The sequence below is a fragment of the Balearica regulorum genome, chromosome 3 (genome assembly GCF_011004875.1).
Source record: "Balearica regulorum gibbericeps isolate bBalReg1 chromosome 3, bBalReg1.pri, whole genome shotgun sequence".
In the NCBI taxonomy this organism is placed as follows: domain Eukaryota; kingdom Metazoa; phylum Chordata; class Aves; order Gruiformes; family Gruidae; genus Balearica; species Balearica regulorum.
This window is the reverse complement of record NC_046186.1, coordinates 26,596,180-26,619,434: the sequence shown is the minus strand read 5'-3', so window position 1 is coordinate 26,619,434 and position 23,255 is coordinate 26,596,180. Positions and strand designations below refer to the sequence as shown.

The window sequence follows — 23,255 nt, the reverse complement described above, 5'->3', positions numbered from 1 at the left end:
AAACCAACTATTTATCCTTCAATCTCCCCAAGGGGACATTCCTATCATCTATAAGCTTCTCTGAACGCTTACAGCTGTGTTCTCTAATGCCACAGCCCAACAGAAGGCTTAGTTATAGCTTTCTTTTTTCTTACATAAAATACCATCAACAACTACAGCAAATTTAGCAAAAAAAACCAACCAAACAAACCCCAGGATTCTTGAACAATTTGTATCACACTTGATATAAAACTCCATCTGAATTAAACTTCCACCACCAATTAGCAACTCTAAGATGACCATAGCTGTGTGAGGGACAAAGGGTGGTACACTGGCCATTCAGCCAGGTTTGAGTCTTGAACAGCTCCTCCCAGAAGCATTCTTTACAGATTGGGATGACAGACACTGCACTACCTCTCCTACTAGTTAGTGCTTGTTTTGATCCTAGAAACAGAGAAAGCTCCCCACAGAGTTTCCAGGTCAACACACCTGTTCTCATCTTTCATTTTTTAGGGCAACTATAATGCAAGGAGAGAAACCACAACACAGTAGCACACCTGCTGACTTAAAACCCCTCTGTAAATAGAACACAAGCTGTTACATATGGGTGACTATGTTACATGACTGTAAAAGCCATTTTTAATAGCAGTATTTTTGTAATCTGAAAATTTATAGGATGGTGAGGAAATTCACACATAAGGTGTTTTGACTAAAAGAGAGAGCAACTGGTTTCATGATGATCTTACCCTTACTCTGTGCTTCAGAAGTTCCAAGATGCCAAATCCTATAGAAGTACAAAAGAAGAAACAAGACCTGCTTGTAGCTGAATACAGTCTATAGGAAGAGTCCCTCCATTTGTAAGCCATGCCTTCAAGGCAAAGTCAGACTTACAATTCATGCAAGTGAACTGGTTTAGATGAAGCAACTACAAAGAAGTATCTAATTTCTAAAAGCAAACCCATTAAATCCATTCATATTCCAACCCCAAACTGCATCAGTCCCCAACTCTTGAAAGGGCAGCTATTCCAGACCAAATAGCTTTTTCACTTTGAACACAAAAGGCTCATATTCAAGGTTGCAAGCTAGGCCTCTTCACAACAGGCTGAGAGCAGCTGAGTACGGCACAAGTTTTCTCCCAACTCCAGACTTAAATGGATTATTCTCATGAGTTCCACAAGATGACCACTGCATCAAACTGATGACATTTTTGGTGTCCCTCCCTTCTGCTTGTTCCTAAAAATACTATCTCCCACACAAGGACTTAATGCCTTTAAGGTGGTATCACACAGTGAGAGGTCTGGGTTTAATTAGTGTACCAAAAATGTCCCAACTAGACAGAGCTCCTAAATAACCCATGATTTTTCATTAACTCACTGCCATGGCCTGCCCTATTTACCCTAGCAGTATATAAATCCCAATTTTAAAAAAGGAATTTAAATTTAAGACATTTTCTTCTCCTACCTCTCCTTTAAAGGCTCATTGCCTAAGGCAAGTAAAAGGGCCGAAAAGCACATGGTGTCCTAAGTAAGAACGTTTTGCAGCCTACTTCCAACAAGTCAGAAGTTGAGCTCCAAGGCTGTCTTATCAACAGTCTTCTGTTTCCAGAAGAGGAAAAAAACTAAAACCCAACCAAATCTTGCTTTCATAAAAAGAAAAATATAGAAGTGTCCCTAGGAAAACCTTTAGTGAAACAAATACACTAAATTTCCAAAACACTTTTGTGCTAGAGACACCAAGACCTCTTATCTAAGTACACCTTGTGGCCATTTCTGTGGGATAAATTTAACCTTGGCAAAATATGCCCACAGCTTGAAGTGCATAAGTACAAGTTTCATGAAAGCAAATCTGTACATAAACTGATAAAGACGGCATCTATAAAAGTTCATATAAACCGATTTGTCATTATTGTGTACTGACCTTATTTCAATTCAGTTTTCCTCATTCACGAATAAGAAAGCAGCAGTATGAAAAGATTCAGATGTTTCAATTTTTATTGCAAATCATTTGCCCCTGCAATGTCTCATAACTATTTTAACTAAGGCAAATTGTAGAATGATTACATTAACATTACTTTCATTAGCTATAGTATCACAGACAAATAGTAACATAAGCTTCAAATATGCAGCCTCATTTTATCGTCGTCCAGCTCTATTCTTCAATGCTTTCAAAGTCTTCCTCATGATTGGTGCAATTTCTTCAATAACAACAAAAAGAGACCAGTTAGGATTACAGCAGTGATTGACTTCAAATGGTATTACCATAATATTAAGCAATATATTAATAGACAGCAAGTTAAAATAATCATCTTGATAATCTTAGGAAATTCCACTTACTTTTGATAGGCTTCTTTCCATCTTGAGTCATTATGCTTGAGCTAGAGCTTCCACTGTTGCTAGTAGGGATTGGATTTGATGATGTGTTATTTCTGTCTCTTTCTGGAATCCTTGTTCTTTTAAAAGAAGGAAACAGGGAAAAAGTTAGCTTTTGATCTGAAACTATCATCTGCTCTGGCTCATTTTGGAGAAAAAAAAAGATCACAAAAATTTAAGACTTTACACCTCAAAGACAGTATTTTAACAAATCAGTTCTGTGGTACATTTAAAAAAAAAATCACAGGATAATTATGGTAAGAAGGGACCTCAGGTGGTCATGTAGTCTATTTCCACTTTTGCAAAAACTTTCCATTTATTAGATTTGATGCATCTTATTTATCTTTAAAATTAAATGATCATAATTTCTGAGAGATCAAAACGTTTAGGAATATCATTGTGATTCATAATGCCCTGTGTTCTACTTTGCTCTTTGGTGTTTGTTTTCCTCTTTGAACACAACTGAACCGCTAACTAGCTCTCTGCCAGAAAACGAGGGTAAACTTACACAAATTCTCTTTGTTTGTTTGTTTGGGGGGGGAGGGGAGGGAATGTGTGTAGGGGGTTTTTTAATTATTATTATTTTATTTTTTTAAGTAAGAATGTCTAGGAAAAGGCACAATAACTAATCCTAAGTATTAGGATGGGATCTTCAATCAACAGGACAAGGACTGAGGCAGTTGCAGATACAGAGCTGATATCTACTGCTAAAGACAGTTAAACCAACACAGCGTTAAAGTGTCAGCATGATGTCACCAATTTGGGCAGCCTTGTACACCTCAGAGCCAGTCACTGACGTCTGCACATCTGCCATAGGACAATTTTAGTTCCTGCAAAACCAGCTTCTTCAGGGAAGATTTCAGCTGTTCAAATTCCACAACCCTATAACCTCCAAAACAGAGAGGTTTTCAGAAGACATTGTCAAAGGAATGAAGTTAACTCATCATGCCTAAACAAACTCTTGTTTCTCAAGAAGGCAAAGCAATGACCCTTCTTACAGCTTCTTTCACACTACAGCTGATCTTCCTAATTTACCATGCCTGAGAAAAGAAAACAAACATGCAGGGCTTTGAGTACATCATTCAGTTACTGGCCCAGAGATTACTGGAGCAGAAAGGACATTTACACTACTGTACTTGAAGCACCTAAACTGAAAAGGTGGTCTGTCACAACACAGATACGAGCTCCCACAGAGTAACTGAAAGCAGAAGCCTAACTTCAAGTACCTCAAACTACTTCCTTGGAACTATCTTGTCATTGAAAACAGCAACGGTATGGAAAGAAGCTTCTTAATTTAATCACCTAGAGGTGCAGCTATAAAAATATCATCTTTGGTGTAAAAGCTGATTTTAAAAAGTTCCTACACCCAGGCTCTCATTCCTGCCTCATACCTCCATCATCTTGAGAAGTAAGTCGAGACTACTTGACTGTAAGTCAAGCTCCTGAAATTAGCATAAAACACTTTCCCACGGTTTTGTAGGTTCCCTGCCCCCTCCCCGGCAATAAACCCACATCTGTTTGGTTATCTAGTTCACGTGCCTAAGACTGAACAATTAGTCAGCACAACTGCAGGCACTCCAGCATGAGAACAGAAATGACCTAAAATGACTTTGCTAACATGTTCAGCTATACTAAGTCAGTCTTGCATCACATATGTAACAGCTTAACTTTTATCCTCCCCTTTCCCAGCTATCTGTCACTATCCACTCACATATTTGTCAACCTACATAACTGTTCCCTAATTCAGATTAATGAAAAGTGTTCCACCTGCTGCCCCCCACAAAGGGATAATTTTGAGAGAGAGTTGCAGAGCAGTTATGCCAACATGGGAACAGCCACAGGCCATGGAGACAAGGGAGGGCGCCATGCTCACCAGCAGCCACAGCTGAGTGAGTGACCATGGCTTAAGAGACCCATGTTCAGGCAGTATGAATAGTCCTAGGGGGAGGACTAGGGAAGTGCTCTTCACTCAGCACTGGTGAGACCACACCTAGAGCACTGTGTTCAGTTTTGGGCCCCTCACTACAAGAGGGACATTGAGGTGCTGGAGTGTCTCCAAAGAAGGGCAATGAAGCTGGTGAAGGGTCTAGAGCACAAGTCTTACAGGGAGCAGCTGAGGGAACTGGGGTTGTTTAGCCTGGAGAAAAGGAAGCTGAAGGGAAACCTTATTGCTCTCTACAATGACCTCAAAGGAGGCTGTAGCCAGGTGGGTGTTGGTCTCTCCTCCCAAGTAACTAGCGAAAGGACAAGAGGAAATGGCCTCAGGTTGTGCCAGGGGAGCTTTAGATCGGATATTAGGAAAAATTTCTTCACCGAAAGGATTATCAAGCACTGGAACAGGCTGCCCAGGGAAGTGGTTGAGTCACCATCCCTGGAGGTGTTTAAAAGACGTGTAGATGTAGCACTTATGGACGTGGTTTAATGGTGGACTTGGCAGCGTTAGGTTAATGGTTGGACTTGATGATCTTAGAGGTCTTTTCCAACCTAAATCGTTCTATGATTCTCCAATTCTCCATAGCTTTTATGATCCAGCTGCTGGCACGTGGATCATCACCCCATGGGGTGCTTCTGAATCAAACTGCTGATTTCTCATTCAGAAAAGAACAGATATTCAAACAGTAAAAAATCAGCAGTCTGTCTCCACATAGTTGAGAAGGGAAGAAGAGACAGAAGCTGGTACCACAGCTGGTTTCTCTCTCTGTTGCAGCCATCCTCTTGGATAGAAGAGTTCATTAGGCTGGCAGGAACGGTAGAACAAACTTCACATCTCAGCTTTGGTTCTCATGGCTGTCGGACTACTCTGACCTAAGATGTCACAAAGAAAATTTGGCTTTGTGCTGTACAAAAGAAAACATTTGAGGAACTCCAGTTTTCTGTTCCTCCAGTGATTAGTGTTGGCTGCTGCTACAGACTGTTCCAGGTATTTCTTTAAGCTGCCAAAGCAGAAAACCAGAATCAAGAGTATTAAAAATTGTTGAGATTCACTCTGGTCAGCTATATCACTCTGGACAGCTGACTGGGATTTTATGAAAGCAAGAGAACACATGAAGCTACTAGGCAGGTTTATAAACAACATCAACACTGGAATCTCCCCAGGATAAGCGGCATTAGTGTAATCTGAAGAAAAACAACAGTGTCCACTCACTCTCCAGCTGGGAGGGTGAATTCATCACTGGCACTTAGGAGAAATCTGCAATGACAATGCATACACAGCAGAGGAGCATGCAAGACTTAAAAGGCAAGTTAAGTTTCTAGCCACTAGCTGCTTAAAAAAGGAAAGCAGAGAACGAGCTATTTATAACTTCAAAATTATTTTGCCAGCAGGCTTTTGTACTGACAAAGACATCTAAAACTAAAGCATAGTACAGAACACTTACTTGCACTTCTCTATGGGATGAAATTGGGTGACAGGTCCTGCTGTCCCATAGATTTCTTGCTGTCGGCGAATGTTCCTGGGTGGTTTTGCTGCACTGGTCATGTAAGCCATTTTTACTTGCCGGCCTAATAGAGAAGCAAGGAGCAGAGGATATGTAACTTTTTTGCCCTTTATGCTCAAACCGCAGTTGATAATATGGTTATGTGGCAATTTCTAAGTTTAAATTGGGGAAAAAAATAATTCAGAAAAGCAGAATCTGGTATCAAAGTAGTAACTGAACCATGGCAAGTCATATGCAGACTGCTTACAGTATTTCTTCATATTAACTTTGTATTTGTACTCTGCATTGTTGCTTAGAATCCTCAGTCTAACCAGTAAAGTAAGATTTGTCTACTGTATACTGCAAATATTATGCATTAATGTATTGTATTAATGCATGTATTTATTTTTGAGCAACTTATAATTAAAAGGAACAGCATTCTTGCTTGATGTCTTCTCCTAGAGATACAGCATCAGTGCAAACAAACCACTAAACCCTACATAGTACGTGTCAAGAATAGCAGAAAAGACTGGGGTTTGTAAGTGGAAAAGCTAACCACAGATATTACCTTTCGGTTTCTCAGACTGAGCTGAAAGAATATTTTTTGTAAGCATCTTCAGTTTTTCTTCTCTCTGATTGAACAGTCTCAAGTACATTTCACGCCAAGACTCATATTCTAGGAGGCTCTCATTTTTAAAATCTCTCTGGCAGTGATTCTTCCACAGGTGGTCAGACTCTTCTGCAAATGTCTGGTATGAACACAAAATATCTTAAATTAAAGATTTAAAAATAACATTTTCAAGAGTACCTGTTAGGTGAGCCTGTAGACAAAGCCCAATCCCCCTGTGAAGAAAGGTGCAGAACAAATCCCACCACACATGCTGTCACAGGTACCCCCAACACGGAGCGTGGCAACACCATGCAGAGTTGCTGACTTCAGTCTAGAAATCGTGTAGCTTCAACTAGCAGAGCTCTATATTTGAGTTTATGAGCCATTCTTACAGCCTAGACTTGCATTTCCAGCACAGGCTCAGGCCACACCAGTTCTGAACTTCAGGTATGCAGATAAATGGCCAGCTTGTACTACAAAGTGCTACACTCAGAATCTCAATGTCCAATTGCATCATGGAACTGAAGTCCTAACAGTGTAGATAAGAAATCTACCACACACATGAAATCTCACCCCAGATATTCCCCCAATTGGTACGCTTTGCAGCCTTAACAGTTTGTAACTTGAAAACAGTTGGTTCTATTATGTCTTTCCTAGCTATTTTAGTGGTAAATACTGTGGTCTTGTTTTCCTTATTTTTAGAAGCTGAGATACTTTTCTACCCACACTAGCTTTCACTTAGTCATCAGTAATAATTCTCCCAAATGCTTTAAGTCCTGGCACTTCAGAAAGGGAGGCTTGATAATGACAGCTGAATTCAAAGAAATAAGTATACAAGACAGAAAACCAGTGTAACCCGTGGAGAATGTTTATCAAAAAGGGTGCAAGGAAGGCAAAAACAGATGCCTTGTGCCCTCTGTGGTTCCCTGAATTTAATAAGGCAGAATTTACCGGATTACATTCCTCTATTCGAAACAACTGCTCTGGTGTGCAACGTGTTAGCACAGGCTCAAGAATTTCAAAGGGCACACCTCCTACTTCATGTAGTGCTACAAAAGAGGACACTACTTTCAGTATCTCATTTATTTTACTCAGTGGGTAATACCACTCACCAAACAGTTTAAAATTAAAAATACAAGTTAATTTTAGAAAGCACTAAAAGAACACATTTTGAAGTCAGGCTATGAAAATATAAACCAGCAGCTCAATACTGACTAGCAGTTACATTTGAGGATGGAGAAAGCATCTTCAAATAGCTATTGCCCCATCTTTACTGATGTGTATCACTCCCCTCTCTGCCTATGCAAAGGAATAAACAGTTTCTTGATCACTCATTCTAATTTATGTAAACAAACATCTTAGAGGTGAAAAAAAAATCAGCAGGCTTTTTGGCTTATAATTTATAGGACATTATATTTTAACTAAATTTGGAATTTTAAAAAAGGTACACTTTCAAAACAAAACTACATTTTAGCACGACCATAAATCCATTCTTAAGTGCTTTTCAAGCTGCTATGAGTTGCTGCCAGTAGGGAGGGGCAATGTCTTTTAGGCCAGTTGTTGGTATGGAGAAAAAAAAAGAAAACTGATGCACTTTCAGGCACAGCCTGCTACAAATCCCTTAAAAGTACTCACAATCAATATTATTTTGAAGCACACGGATGCACTGTTCATACAGTGTAAGCATCTTTGAAAGACAGACCATTTTAGAGCCGGAGTAAACTTGCATTTTAGAGTTCAGTCTCCGTCCTGTGAATTGAACTGTCTCACTGACTTGCTGGGGCGCTTCTACAACAGGTGCTAGGGAAGGTGCAAACAAAACATCAGGCAGGGTTTCCTTTTTCTCCTGACATTTTACAATGCTTTAAACATTCAGCTTTGAGAGAAACACAGCTGGTAGGACACATGTATATTCATTTTTCTTGAAATACAAAGTTACCACAGCACAGTTCTGGCCCTTACACGTACTATACGTTACAGAAGTCCATTCATCATCATCTAACACCAAGACAAGTTGCAAGTGAGCTGCAGCAGCTCAAACCAGCCTTACGTTATTTAGCTCAGCCCTACGTGAGCTGTATTCACATCTAGATTGCTCTGATACCAGTCTACAGCACATTACTGATCTTCCTGAATTATCCCAGAGTTAAGCCAGAAGCTGCAATAGCAGTGATGTTTCAAGACCAGAGTGAGATGAAACCACTGAAACTTCACAAGAGCTGCTAGGGGCACCACTGGCACTTTGTGACACCTACCTATAAAGATAGTAGCAAGTTCCTACGCCAAAGCTACACCTAGTGCCTCCTATATTTGTTTTACCCAAAATAATTTCTAAGGCTTTGCCTGCTATAAGGTATACACAGGAGTAAAGACAAATGGAGCCTGTAGAACTACCACCTGATCTGTGCCTTCTTTACATCTGTGGTAACCTTTATTTCTTTATTCAGCAAGCCATAAGAGGGAAGCCTTTATAACTCCCTTCAGCATCAATATTATTTCTACAGATGAGAAAGCAAAGACAAGGCATTTCTTTGCCATGGACAGATGAGCTAATACAGTTTGTTAGGAAAGTGGATAAAGACATCTCTACATAGAGCTGTAAAAAACCTGCACTGATTTACATTTATCAGCCTTGCATACTACTTACCTTTAAAGTCTGCAGCATATGGGGGAGATGAGATTGAGATGCCTGTCAGAAATTTAGGCAGTGGAGTATTAAGAAGATCTTGGAGAGATGCCACCTTGGCCTGTGCACAGTAAAGGAAACATTGATGCAACATTACAAATTTGGGTTTACTGAGGCTTAAAATAAGCTACAAAAAACCCAACTCTTAAGCAAACCTCAACGTTAACTAGGATAACTAGAATTACTGCTTTTCTGCCCTAAAATTTACTCACTGGATTACTTTTCAGCATATCCTTTCATACTCTACTTACCAAGACTACATCACAAAAGGATCTTAGTGGGATATCTGCAATCAGTGCATAAAAAGAGATCAAAGAACAGAGTAGATGTGTTCAGCTAACAGGCTTTCAGATAAATCACTATTGAGGTTAAAGGCATGCAATGAATCAGAAAAAAACGCGAGATGACAAAACCACAATTAAATGTTTAAAGGCAAACTAAATGCCATGCCAAGAGACAAGAAACAGCTTTATACCTGGTTCTATCAGGTCTTGTGCTGCATAAGCCATTTAGCGTAAAATTTTCACAGATCATCCCTTAAAAAGGGATTTAAAGATGCAGCAGTCCAGTAAGTACAGGTCCTTACAAATGCTCGGCATTATGTGCCACATCTAAATTGGGTCTTAGGTGTCCTTCCATTGTAAGCCAGGCACTTACAGCCCAAAACCTGCATCTCCCTGAACTTCATTTTAGTATCTTTAATAACTTTTCACAACTGCTTAAACATCCAAGATTTTTTTCTCAGTTTATGCTAGAGTGTTATACACAAGCCTCTACATTAATATCTCTCCATTTGGGACAGAAAATACCATATTCAGATTGCAGATCTTCCACAATAAAGAAAGCCTGGAGCTTTTACATCACAGTAAAGATAAAAGACTGAAGAGACCTCTAATTCCCAGTGCACAGAAGGGCTTCATTTAAAAGGTCTAATTAATACACGTTTAGGTCTTCCTTGGCTCAGAGGAGCTACTTAAGCTTCTTCCACTTCAAGTGACTAGACACTTCGCTTTACAAACACATACAAGCTATTTTTGTTTACTTCAATGCATTAAAAGAAGAAAGTTCAGTTCTACTGCAGACCTTAACATTCACTATTACAGAACCACAGCATCTGACAAAATGACTGTGCTATACACAAGCAGCTGCTACAGTTACAAACCAGGCTGGCAAAGAATGGAAGAAGGGGACGTCTTTCCAAAGGTAAGTACCTTTAGTTTGCAGGTAAAAAGCAGATTACCTGATATTGATCAAAAACTATTGCCATATTGGAAATCATTCTAAAAATACAAGACAAGTTGATTCTAAACTGCCAGTATCCAATAAACAATCTTTTTTGCCCCAATTATTGCAATTATTGGCAACTTCAATGCAGCTGATATGCCAGAGCCATGCAATGTTGCTTAAAATAAATACAGCTGAATTTCACTGAAAATAAAAAACCAAAGCACTTATTCATCTGCAGTTTATTTGTTGTTATCTCAACCATGCAGTGGTTTACCTTTTTATTGGGAGTTTCTGATTGATCATCCTCACATTTTTTTACATCTTCTCCTCCCTCTTTTGCACGGGAAAATTTTGAAGTCTTGTGTGGTAATGAGCTGTTCTTCTGTTCGCTGCACTTCTTTGGCCGTTCACCTGTAGAACAAGCCTTCCTCTTTCTTTTTTTGGTAACTTGATCATAATTCAGATAAGATTCAAAAGACATAGTAGGGGGCTCAAATTCCTCATCACTAGGTAATTCAGCTTTGGTTTTTATGACAAGTTTTTGTTTTGGTTTCTTCACTTGCTTAGGATTTCTCTGTTTGGAAACATCCTCACTAGGCTTTTCCTTCAGGAGTGATAAGTCTTTATTAACTACAGAGGAACACTGCTTTTCTGAAACTTTCTTGCTGTGTGCACAGGTTGTCTCTTTGAAGTTACTTTCTTTAGCTTGAGGATTAGTACCCTGCGAAGCATGCTTAGAACCACTGCTGCTACATTCTTTATTACCACATTCTTTTTGAGACTTTGAATCTCTACTTCGATGGGTCTTTTCACTACAAGTATGCTGCTTATTCAACTTTTTAGAAATGGGAGCACTATTGGAGCTTCTGGAGGACAGTACAGATGCTTTGGACTTCTCTGAAGGCTTAATCTCCTTGGAAATGCAAGATTTTGTCTCATCTTTTTCAATATTTTGTTTTCTTCCTCTGTGACCACTGCAACACACACACCCCCCCAAAAAAAAATAATCAGATCCAATGCTACGTCTGATGCTAAATTCTTTAACAATCAATGTTTATCTATGCTAGTAAAACTAAAAGCATTAAATCATACCACGTGTCATAATTTTACAAGACCCAGAACTGTGCTCTGCTGTGCTCTTATTCTTCCATTATCAGTACAGAATCCCAGAGGAGCAGCTCTTGCATCCAGCACCACTAAATACTGCTACAAGAATTGACAGCAAGACAAGTGGGGAGTAGGGACATAACCATCAGTAGGAAAACACACCTGACTACTATTTGTTTATGATGCATTGGATACCACTTTTTACACAAGTTATGCTTTATAACAGACCTGGTTCTTCAAATAACTAGGAGAGAACTTACAACATGTTCTGTAGGTGATACAGATTACAACAGGTCAGCCTTTATGCTTTGCTTATCACAGGTTCTGGTATTTCACTTTCTTGTTGTTTGAACAACTTCAGATTTAAAATGTACTATTTAGTCCATCTATACATTTGGCTTTCTCAGCTCAACTGCCTTGTTTTGCAGACCTCTGACAATTTATCTAAAGCGCAGTCAGCCTGGCCATGGCAGTGATGGCTGCTTCATTCTAAGAAGAAATCGCATCTCTTCAGTGTGACTCCTCCAATATTGGAAGCCTCTCTCAGTCCACAAGAACATTATAGGCAAATCCTCTACACAACCAAATCATTGGAGAGCTGCCTCATTTAGCCACCACTCTGGGGAAAAAAGGGCAAGCTTTTCACTTCCCTGAAGAAGCACAGAGCAGTACCCATCACTGGCTTAGTCCTGCTTGCATCAGCTGCGACCTAAGAACTTGTGCCAGTCAAAAAAGGCAGTTGAAGTCTTTGGGTGCTGGCTGGCTAGTTGATCAATGCTTACTGCTCTGATTTGTTTTCTGATATTTTATAAAAGAAATATTAATTTCTTCCATTCAATTTACACATTTGTTCTAATGCATATTTGTCATTCCAAACACTTTCCTAAGCTTTCCAAGTTGCATTCTGTAAAGTTACATCACAGTATAATTAATTTTTAGAAAAAGGCTAGTTCACACCTACCTTTTATTTCCTGGAGGAATAAGTTTTTTCCATTGTTTTACCAGGGTTTTAGCTACATTCCCAGCAGCTGCATGTTTCCTAAAACTGTTAACTGTTTTGCCTATGCCAGTTTCCTATCGAAGACAGTGCAAGAAAGATGGGCAAAGTCAGTCACAACTATCTTCCCAAATAAAACCTTCTCTAAAACTCCTAAAAACAGTATTAGCCTAGTAGTCAGAGAAGTCTTAAGGCAGCTAAAGAAATAATAAATACACTATACTGCAAACAGAACTGAAGAAAAGTTTTTTATAACCAAATATGGAGAACAAAATGCAGTCTTAATTCATAAAACTAAGAGAAGTAATTTTCCTCCAATAAATGTATTTATTTCAAGAATTTCACTTGGCTGGAATGCTTATGCCCACAAAATGCATCCTGCCCTAGTAAATTAGACTAATCAATTCAAATTCCCTTCAGGCTTATGCAGGTTCATTTTAGCATGTTAGAGTGCACATACGATGGATGTATTGTAATCTACAATGCGTCTCAACCAGGATTAGTATGGGGTAGAGGGGTCAGAGGAGCAGAGTTCATATGATTAAACTCAGTCTCAGCTGGGGGGGGGGGGGGGGACCCGACATTTAAAACCTGTCATTTTCTGGTTTTCCCCCCAATACAATTATTTTCACATTACCACTGTGCCTTCCAATGTTGTTCCAGTGAGTTATGTTGTTTAAGCACAACTATCTTGCAGACTTTGAGTGTATATAAAGTATCATCTATGATTTTTAATCCTGTATTATCAGTAAGTATCTTTGATTCACAAACTGTCACTTTTAGGATGTATACAAAACCTGGAATTCACTAGGTTAGCAGCAACCTGTTAATGCTCTTGCTAACTACTGAAATGACACTTCTGTGATGTCTGAGCAAGGGCTATACACATGCTAGTCCCACAAAAATCAGCTCACGCCTTAAAGTGAAATTTGGAAGCTCTTTCTAAGGAGATTTAGCTTCTATATAATTTTAGCACTACTGGTTTGGTAGGTCAGTGTATTGCAAAGAGATGAAAGAAATTTGGTGGGATTATTTCCTAAAGCTATTTATTGTCTTCAAATGTGTTAAAAACATGTGGAGTCCTCGGTTGCAAGACATCTCTTTCCTCTATTTGACTTGAAGGCTTCCATCATAGTCTTTCACATTATAAAACATGCAAGTCTGCTGGAAGCATTAATTGTCTGCAAAAGTCCTTTTACTTTAAACAACTAATTGCAGAATAGATTACTTTGCTTTCCAATAAAAATATATAAATATTGCTGTATTCCAGTAGAAGTCTACCTGTGTTTAGGCAGGCTTGAATACGCCATCCAAATATCTTAATTGCCATATTTTTCTCTTACTCTTCAAAGAACTCTCTCACAAAACCCACATTTTTCTTCTTCCTGAAATACAGGCGCATTGCCAATAATAACCAGAAGCTTCCTACATCAGTGTGAGAATTTCTAATATAAAATCTGATAGTATACAGCTTGGATAAGGAGACAAGTCACAAGTATCCTTATGCTGTAACTTGGGATGCCTGCTCTTTACACGCAAGAAACTAACCTTGAGCTGCTAATAAAAGACAGAAGATTTAGACAACTGACCTAAAGAATGGTTCACCCGTATTTGTCTTAAGCATTGACTTGAAAGCAGTTTTACAGTGAGAAGAAACCAACTCTGAGTAGCAATGTGTTCTCTATATGCTCAGGTCCCTGCTCGGTACTATTACGGTTGGTATAATACTGCATTTGCCAAGTTGTGTGTCCAGCTTTTGGAAAAGGTTCCATGGTTCGTTCTACAGAGCTCTAAATGAATCATGATTAAGAGTCAAAATTACAAATTGCAACAACGTTCACTGCTTCTATGATTGCAGAACCCTGATATTTACACAGTAATTCACTATGGAAGAGTTTAATGTATTATTGGTCACTTACCACTAGAATATCCAGCGATATATCCAAATCCTGTAGTACCTTAAGTGTTTTTATAATCTGAAAGGAAACATTAGCTATTTTTTAAACAAATATTTGTAAGTTCTACTCTGTTTTTCTCATCCTTATTCACATGTTTAATCCAGAAATACTACACAGTGTTAAGAGGAATATCTAGGAGCTCCAGGAAAATGTAAGCACTCCTTTACTGCACATCAGGGCTGTGCTTGAAGTCTGTGCTGTGAACCAGTACAGTTCTGCCAACCCCCCCAACTTCAGTAATACCAGAAAATCCAGTAGGTATGAATTTACCATTACAGAGATTATATTAAAGATCAATAATACAGTAGTACAGGTGACATGTATATGGCCACACTCTTCCCGTGACCCTCATTTGTCACAGAGCCAATGGAAAAGCTGCATTATGCAGAACCACCATGCAAGAAGCAGCAAGTCTCCCAGCAGGTTTCCCCATCAGCAGCACCACTCCATCAGTCCAGGCCAAGCAAGGACAAATGAGCTGGTGGGAGCCCAGTTTGCAAAAAATAAGGTTTTTGAAAACTTAACTGCAATTTGTACATTAACAAAATGAGCGCAAGCTACAACGGCCAGGGTTTTTCACAGCAATGAAGTGTACATCTGTTACAAAACTCAACATTTCCATCAAAGTAGGAAAGAATTTTTCAAATACAAAATGGTTCATCTTCCTATGAGAAGTGTTTTAATAACACAGATGTCCCATTTATAAGCAGAATATAAAATTTTTTGGCAACCTGGTCTAGTGGAGGGTGTCCCTGCAAGGAGGTTGGAACCATTCTATGATTCTTTGGCAACAGGTATACAATGCACCAGAGTCTTGCAGTTGACCATACACAAGCAATTTGCCTTTATCTTTTATAAACTTCAACAAAGTTACATTATGTAGAAGACAGAATTAACATGCAACTGAAGTTTACAACATTTCACAGGGTTTTCACAAAGCCTGGAATACTAATCATTTTTTTCAGATCATTACCATTTCTAAATGCAATTGCAGGACGCTGCAGGAATGCAAAAGAAACTTTTTAACTGTAACAGCTATGATAACTTAAATAACTAATGAACTGTCATCTATCATTAGATATTGCTTCTGAAATGGTGCTGCAGGAGGTAGAAGAGGTACAAAAAAAAGTGAGTACCAAACTAAGCACTGGGGAGAGATTTTTTTCCTACTATTGTTCCAAGTTTCATTGTTCTTATAATGCATTAGTAGTGGAACCCCACACTTTACACTGAATTTCATGGTGTGGAGTGGGCTCTATCTACATGCCTGGCATGCAGTTCTTCCTGTAAATCACTCACCCTGCAGTAGTGTTTCTGAGACTTAGAGAAGTACAGGAGAAATGCTTCACAGCCTGAGAAAAGCTGTAACAGTAAGACATACACCTAGGACCAGAGGTAACAAATCAGCTTTCTTCCAAAAAGTTCAATTAACTACAAAATGGCAGGATACCTACAAAAAAACTTCCACCAAAATTTTGGAAACAGTATGAAAGCCATGTGATGTTGTGTTTATCTCTTAAATAAGATACTCTCTGAGTCAGTAAGTTGACTTAACAATATATGCAATGAAGCTAAAAACAATTTTGCATCTCAAGAGAACTACTCTTCATTTTCAGGACAATACAAGCTTAACATTTAACATTTTTTTTTCAAACACTTCACAGGTATAGACTACGTATTTTGTGAGCTGAAGACTTCTAAATAATCCTCATCAGGAAGCGTGTTGCAAAGATGCTTAAGTAAAACAAGTAATTGCTGACAATGTTAATCACAATCATTAGAAACTATGTTATCAGTGTCAGGTTAGTTAATTTTCTAATTTAATAAAAAAATATGTCCCCATTCATTTAATTTATTTTGCAATCAAAAGGACATAACCCATTGCTGAGGAGATATATTGAGCTATATAGGATGACTAGATACTCAAGCAGTGCAAGCTACTGGGAATAAATCCCACAGTCCAAAGACAATCCTATACATGGAAGAATACTAAAAGATGTTTTCATCAAGCTGCAAGGAAAATGGGGGGTTTGAGTGTTTCCTCTTGATGGATTTTGGACTAAGTTAATTCATGAAGCAGAGTTCATTTCAGAAGAACAGGTCCAGGAAGCAGGCAATTACTATTCATACAACTTCAAAACAGGCTAAATCACAAAAGTACCTAGATGACAAGCATGTCTGAAAACAGTCAACACATTTTAATGAAAGAAAAAACTTCCAGAGTTTTCTAAACCAAAGGCCACACTGTTCATTTTGCTTTCTTGAAATGTGTATCACACTTGACAAATTAAGACAAACAAGAGGGTTTTATAAAAAGAAAATAGGAAGCATTGATCAAACACTGATGATTCTTTTAGGAGAAGTGATCCTGATCTCTTGAAAGCAGGGACCTGCTTAAACTGCGGTGAGATCGGCAGCTATGCGAGAACAGGACTACCAAAGGAGACTGAGTTCCATTTGCCTTCTACTGTGACTAGGCAAGGTAAATGGCAGCATGCAACCTGCTGGTAGGAATCACCCACCTCCAAGCACTCAGCATTTAAAACCAAACTTACAGACACAATCAGGAAACAAATGTAATTTGTGGCAAAACACAGAGAAACTTTGTATTTATCCTATTTGCTGGAAAGTTTTCATTTCTCTGTTAAAGACTAGGAGGGGCTGTTTGCTTCTTAAAGCACAAATACTGAGCTCCAATACCTATCAGACTTTGGTGAAGGCCACAGAAAGGTATATTGTGAAATACAAGACACAGTAAAGCCTGCCATTGAAAATAAAACTTGTTAAAAACACAAACTTTGGTGTCATTATATTTATGTGGTGGACCATTACATTTATTACATACAATAAGGCAAAAAGAAAGTTATTTATCTAAAGTCTGTTCTGAACAGGCCTTCAAAAACAAAATTAAGATTGACTGTTGAGGTGCCTTGCTCTAACTATATCTTTTACCATAGCATCTGCAGCCCATCTAGCTCTTCTTATCTCACTGGACTGTACAAAATAATTTTTACCCAAGCCCTTCCATACACATACAATACATTGGTTTTCAGACTATTTTACCTTGCAAACCATTATCAGCTATATCCTCATGGAAAAACTCTATTGACTTTAGAGGACATGGTAAACATTATAAAAATACAATGAAGACCATAAAAGTTACTTCATATATATGATTCCTGAACTGTTCTATGAAATTCCTAAATACATCCTGATTTCTAGAAGATAAGCCAAAACCTTTAGGATTACTGTTTCCAATAAATGGCATTCCAAGCAAGCCCAAGACACAGGTGTTCACGCAATGTAAGCGGAAAACAGAATCAGAGCCTTACAAACTAAGAGCTGGCATACACATAGTGCAAGACAAACACAAAAGTGACAATAGGAGCAAGAGTGAGCTAAGATGAAGGGGAGGAGGGAAAGCAGTCAGGTATTTGGAAAGCAGAGGGCAAAGGTAATGAACAGGGGGTAAGAAGCATGTGAGCAAACAAAATTTTCCAGAGTCAAAATTGAAAGCAGAGTGATGATAACAACAGATCCCAGGTGCACTAAGTTTGATCTCTTCCCGCTGCACCAGTACTGCTCCAGCCTCCCTTTTGTGAGTGTTGTACAGTCACCTCACTCTTCCTGGCTGAGCCTGGCCCCTCGGGAAGGATGGGACCCATTAACCGGTCCCCAGACCATCTGAGGTCAAGGGACTGACTCAACATTTCACCACAGTAACTCCTTCTTGCTTTCTCTCCTTCCCTCCTCTTCCTCACTCACTAGTTGCATCTCTCTCTCAAAGAGATCCTTATGATTATGTAGCCTGTTCTCTTCTATAACACAGCCCATGAAATTTCACCAAGTGGTAAATTCACATCAAGTCCATAACTTCTGTCTGAGCTAGACAGCTCATCTGAAAGAATACCAGCACTGTGAAGACAACACATTAGAAAAACCCAAGGCATTTCTGAGTGAGTCATTCCTAAGCCCTCAGTAAAAAAAAAGTTTCCCTAAAAAAATTGTCCAGTTTTGCTTTCAGCTACTGAATCTCATGATCTCTTTCTGCTAAATAAAGGAATTTTCTCCCAAACATCTTATACAACACAAAAATGTAAACACTAATCACACACTTTACCTTTGGTCTCTAGTTTCAGTAAGTTATGCTAGCCAGAGCTATAGCCATTCTTGAGCTGTCTTACTATCTTTTCCAGCTTGGCAGCACTGTTTTTAAAAACAGTCCCCAGAACAGGACATAATATTCCTGTAATTGTTCCCCTAATACTATATAGCAGTAATAACATAACCCTGCTAAGCTACCCAAAGATAGCATTTATTCCATAAGCCACTGCATTGTACTGCAATTTCACGCTTAACTGGTAATACATCAGAGCTCCGAATCATTTTCTGAGTCAATGCTTTCCAAAATACATTCTCCCATCCTGAGTGACCTATATTCATAGCTCCTAGCTGTGACTTTCCATTGAGCCATGTTAAAATGCATGTTGTTCAAATGAATGTAGCCTAGCACATGATCAAAGCTGGTTTCTAGTAGAGTCTCTCTTCATTTGACACAAATTACTTCAGTATTTGTAGTATTTCCCTACAATGCTTGCTGTCTTCTGAATGAAGAAAGATTTGAGTAGCATCATGTCAAGTATAGATATATATAATCACCTTCCATCCCCCCCAAAAATCCACCACGAACCCACAGCCAAAACTGCAAGTGAACATTGTCTTCTGATGAGGTCTGGGACTTATTTTTGTTGAGTGCAACTGAAATCCATTTTATGTATTGCATCAGGTTCCATAAGATTGCTACTGTAATCAGCATCATACACAAGCAAGTCAAATGTCTCAGGAAACTTGCATGTATTTATGACAGTTAGTGTCAGCTGAATATAATTTGAGATAAATTTGCCAGTACTTATCTACACAAAGTCTCATTGAGTGGCATGGATCATGGCACCATCCCTTAATTCTACAGGAATTACATCTTATATGCAACATCATGCAGCTGCTCAACACATTCCTTCACGATCAATGTTAATGAAGACCATTTCATTTACCTGTATAAGCAATAGCACACTATTTTTTCTGGTCGTGCTGTACTTCCCTAGTACCTTGAGCATCATTCAATATCTAAATCCTTAGTTCTGTTCATTCTTTGGTCAATTATCCAAAAACTCACTGGGGTAGCTACCAAACCTCACACATTAAGGAGCTTTTGACATGATCAATGTTCTGCATCTTCCCTGGTTACTATCAGATCAGAAAGTATTCAGCAGCTATTAAAAAGTGCCCAGACAAGTATTATTCTCAAGTATGGAACAGAAATATTTGAGATCATCAACACTTACCTACATAAACATCTGTAATACTGATTTATTATTCTTTCCACACATACCTAAAACTCTCCTCTTTGGCTTTAAACATGATAATATATTTTCTATTACTAGATTTACTTTTTACTAGCAGTGTATTTCATGGCTGCCAATTTACAGCTATCGGTTTTTCACTTCCCCTACCACTCCTCAGCCCCTGTTATCTGTAAGTTTTTCTATTTCACTAGACACAGAAGTGCTGCAGCACCACCATTAGTCCCATTTTATGCAGCACCAGCTTGCAATCATGCCACATAAAAACTGTGCATCTCCTCCCTTAACAGGACCAAATCTGCCAGGCCTATTCATATTTTTCACTTGAGTTGAATGTGTTTTGAAACATTGTTTGGGGATCATTTATAAATTAACTCTAGAATTGTTTCTTTTCCCTTTCAATCTCTTGTTCAGAATAGCATATCAACACCAATCCCAAGCATTAAAAAAAAAAAATCAAAGACTGTACTATCTGATCACTTCTGTAGTACAAAAAGAAATTTTAGGTTTATTGAACTGCAAATTAAAACATCTGAAGAAGCACCTGCACAGATATTTGCATTTTGGACAGATATAGCCTGGCTAAGAAAATCAGTATTTCCTATATATGCATACATACACATTTTGAAAACACATAGTAGATATGATTAATAACTAAGCTTTGCAAGTCATTAGCTACCAAATGCAATGCAGATTAAATTTTACTGCCACCCTCTGCCTCCAAACACTTCTACAAACTTGTGTCAAGTTTTAATGTCTTAGAACTCTATCACGGCAAATGTGTTCTGTACTTTCAAACTGAATTCAATCCTCAAAAAAAACCAAACAAACAAACCACCCTTTTGAATACACCTTCAGCCAAATATGATTTATTACTTTGTAAAAGCCAAATTTGGCACGTATTGCTTTGCTTCCATTTCCTTCAGAGTCCAGGCTGCTGCTCAGAGAGCAAGGGGTGTCTTCCTGCTCCATCTCAGAGCCTGTGCTTATCTCCCTGTCTGTTGCCTCTTGGTACCTCGAGAGTGTCAAGCCCAGCTTCCGCAGGCTGCTCTGATCCATCTCCCCACTGATGTTTGCTTCAAGTATTCCTTATCGAGTCCTTGCAGCTACTGAGCAGCCCGGCTATGCTACAGGTTGTTTAATTCCTTTCAGAGATAAGAGCACCTTTGTTGTTCTTGCACCGGGAATAACAATGCAGGGCGTGATAGCTCCCACTCTCTTGCTGAACGCCGTTAAAACAAAGCAGAAACGCCTTTTTCTCCAAGAAAAACTCTTACGAACATAGAAATTAGCACCTCACCTCCTGCGTTTTGACCTTCTGGCCAGGCTGACAAGACTTCACACAACCAGCACTACGTGTTAGATTTAACAACACCCAGCTTTGGCTGCCCTTCTCCTCCTCACCTGACTGCACGCAGGCCCCCTTGGTCACCCACAGAAAGCTTTAGCCCTAACCCACCCGGGAAATAACCACGCGTGACCTGGCCGCTACCCTGCCTTCCCTCAACCCCTCCTTGTCACGACAAGGGAGGGAAAAACAGCGGAGACCCCGGGCCAGAGTCTCACTCGTGAGTTTCCCCTCGGCGGCCCAGCTCAAACACCGCCCTCTCTGCTCGGCAGGGCCCGGCAGCCAACGCCGAGGCGGGCAGCGCGGCGCCGCATCACCTCAGCGCGGCGAGGGCCAGCGGGCTCAGCCAGCACCGCCATACTGAGTTACATATATACATATAAGCATATACAGTATACACTGAAATCGTGGCAGCCTCCTGACGTCCCCGGTGGGAACCCCCGCCTTCCTCCGTGGGAGCCAGCGCACCCACAGCGCTGCTACCTCTGCGGGCTCCTGCGCGCAGCCCAGCCGCTCCTTCAGTTCCAGCACTCTCCGGGCGGTACTCCCCACCTCCGTCATGGCGCCGGGCCCGGCTGTCTGCTCCACCCTGCCCTGCCCCGCCCGGGCCGTTCAGCCCCCGCCCTCCCCTCTTGTAGCAACGCCTGCTGCGCCATAGGCGGTGTTGCGGCGCGGTGTTGCGGCCCGGCCCGGCTGTGCCGTGCCGTGCTGTGCAATGTTACGTTGTGCTATGCTATGCTTTACCCAGCCTGAGGGCCGTGGGCCGGCGTCGTCGTCTCTCCGGCTGCCAGCAGTGCCCTCTGTTTCCTCAGCTGCCCCCCGGGGTTTCTGTCCCTCCGAGCCGCCCTCCCTCCCCCGAGCTGAGAGCTGCCCTGGGCCGACCTCTGAGCTTTCCCCGGGGGTTTGATGAACGGCTGTCGATGGCCAGGCCCGAACCATGGCTGCCGGGGCCCTGCTGACAGGCGGGGCAGGCAGCCACGCCTGGGGCGCCGGTCTCACCAAGTCAGGTGCGGCAGCAGGGCCCGATGCACAAGTGGCCCTTCCCTGCTGGGCTGGATGGCGAAAGCAGCAGTTGACCTGGTTGGTTGCTACCAAATCATCCACCAGTAGCAAAGACTACATGCTTTTGTTCATTCTAGTTGTTTCAACTTTATCTAAAAATGCCGTGTAGCACTGAACAAGCACAGCTATGATTGAAGTGAAACCAGTGAGGTGAGCTGGGGCAGGGAGGGAAGCAGCCAGCCCCAAGAAACGTGGGTCTGCCAGTAAGGCTGTGCCGGCCTCAGGAGAAACCATGAGGGGTCTTTATGCCCGGGGGTGCTCCAGGTGGCAGGTAGAACACGGTTAGCATCGCAGTCATTTGCACTTGCTCATGCAAACTTGTGTGCTTACCTGGTGGATAATTATAAGGTCCCTGGCCTTTATGTTGCCTGGCTGTAAGGCAGTTTAGTGGCCATGAAGCGCAATGGCTCATGTGAGGGTAGCAAGGCCAGGCCCGTGAAGGCGTGACTAGCACCCACAAGCGTGCTCCTGCAATCCTAACCTGCAGGTGATGGTAGCACTTAGGCTGAAGAGGGCATCCTTTTCTTTCTGTCCTGCCTTATTTACAGCAGATGGCTAATGCTGCTTTTTTTTTTTTTTTCCCTTGAGGGGAGCAGAGTACTTTTGGGCCCTGCAACTCTCAACAAGGGCAAGGAATCGGTCTTAGGTGCTGAGTGAACTGCGTAGCTGAAATAGGATCTGCCATGGAACTTGCTAGGGCTGAGCACGTGCTTGAAAGTCTCCAAGCTGAATGAGTCCCTCCCAAATAAATCTTAAGAGTTTGTAGTATTTCCTTGGAAGTTAATGTAGATATAATTAAAATATATAGACCACCTTTCACTCTTTAAAACAGTGTTTGGGGGAAGTGTTAAAAGGAGCATATCCAGTCTGAATTACAGGGGAATTTTAAGTAGGCAAAAGTCTGGTATTTGCACGTTAGGGTTACTACTCTTGCAAAAGAGGTCTTATTACAGCTTGGCACAGCATATAGCAAATCAGTAGAGAAACCGAAATAGCTGTTAGGGCAATACAGTAGGTAGAGTGCTCAGGCTGGATATGGAAAAATCTAGGTTCCTGTTGCGCACTGGCTCTCCAGTTCCCATGCTCATCTTTTATTTTACAGAAATATTTAACTCATCTGCACAGTGTGTACAAAC

At 40.4% G+C, this 23,255-nt stretch overlaps 1 protein-coding gene across 1 annotated transcript; it reads right to left on the bottom strand.

Moving 5' to 3' along the window:
- Nucleotides 1-1,952: 1,952 nt before the first annotated feature.
- On the bottom strand, nucleotides 1,953-21,645 carry LOC104642922 (elongin-A-like). Its single transcript, XM_075747355.1, has 11 exons — nucleotides 21,541-21,645; nucleotides 14,311-14,367; nucleotides 12,356-12,468; nucleotides 10,562-11,261; nucleotides 9,022-9,121; nucleotides 8,010-8,183; nucleotides 7,326-7,423; nucleotides 6,333-6,513; nucleotides 5,726-5,849; nucleotides 2,313-2,428; nucleotides 1,953-2,173 (listed from the first exon to the last, which is right to left on the bottom strand). Exons 1-11 carry the CDS (start codon nucleotides 21,616-21,618, stop codon nucleotides 2,112-2,114), a joined length of 1,803 nt encoding a protein of 600 aa, XP_075603470.1. The 5' UTR covers nucleotides 21,619-21,645; the 3' UTR covers nucleotides 1,953-2,111.
- Nucleotides 21,646-23,255: the final 1,610 nt, after the last annotated feature.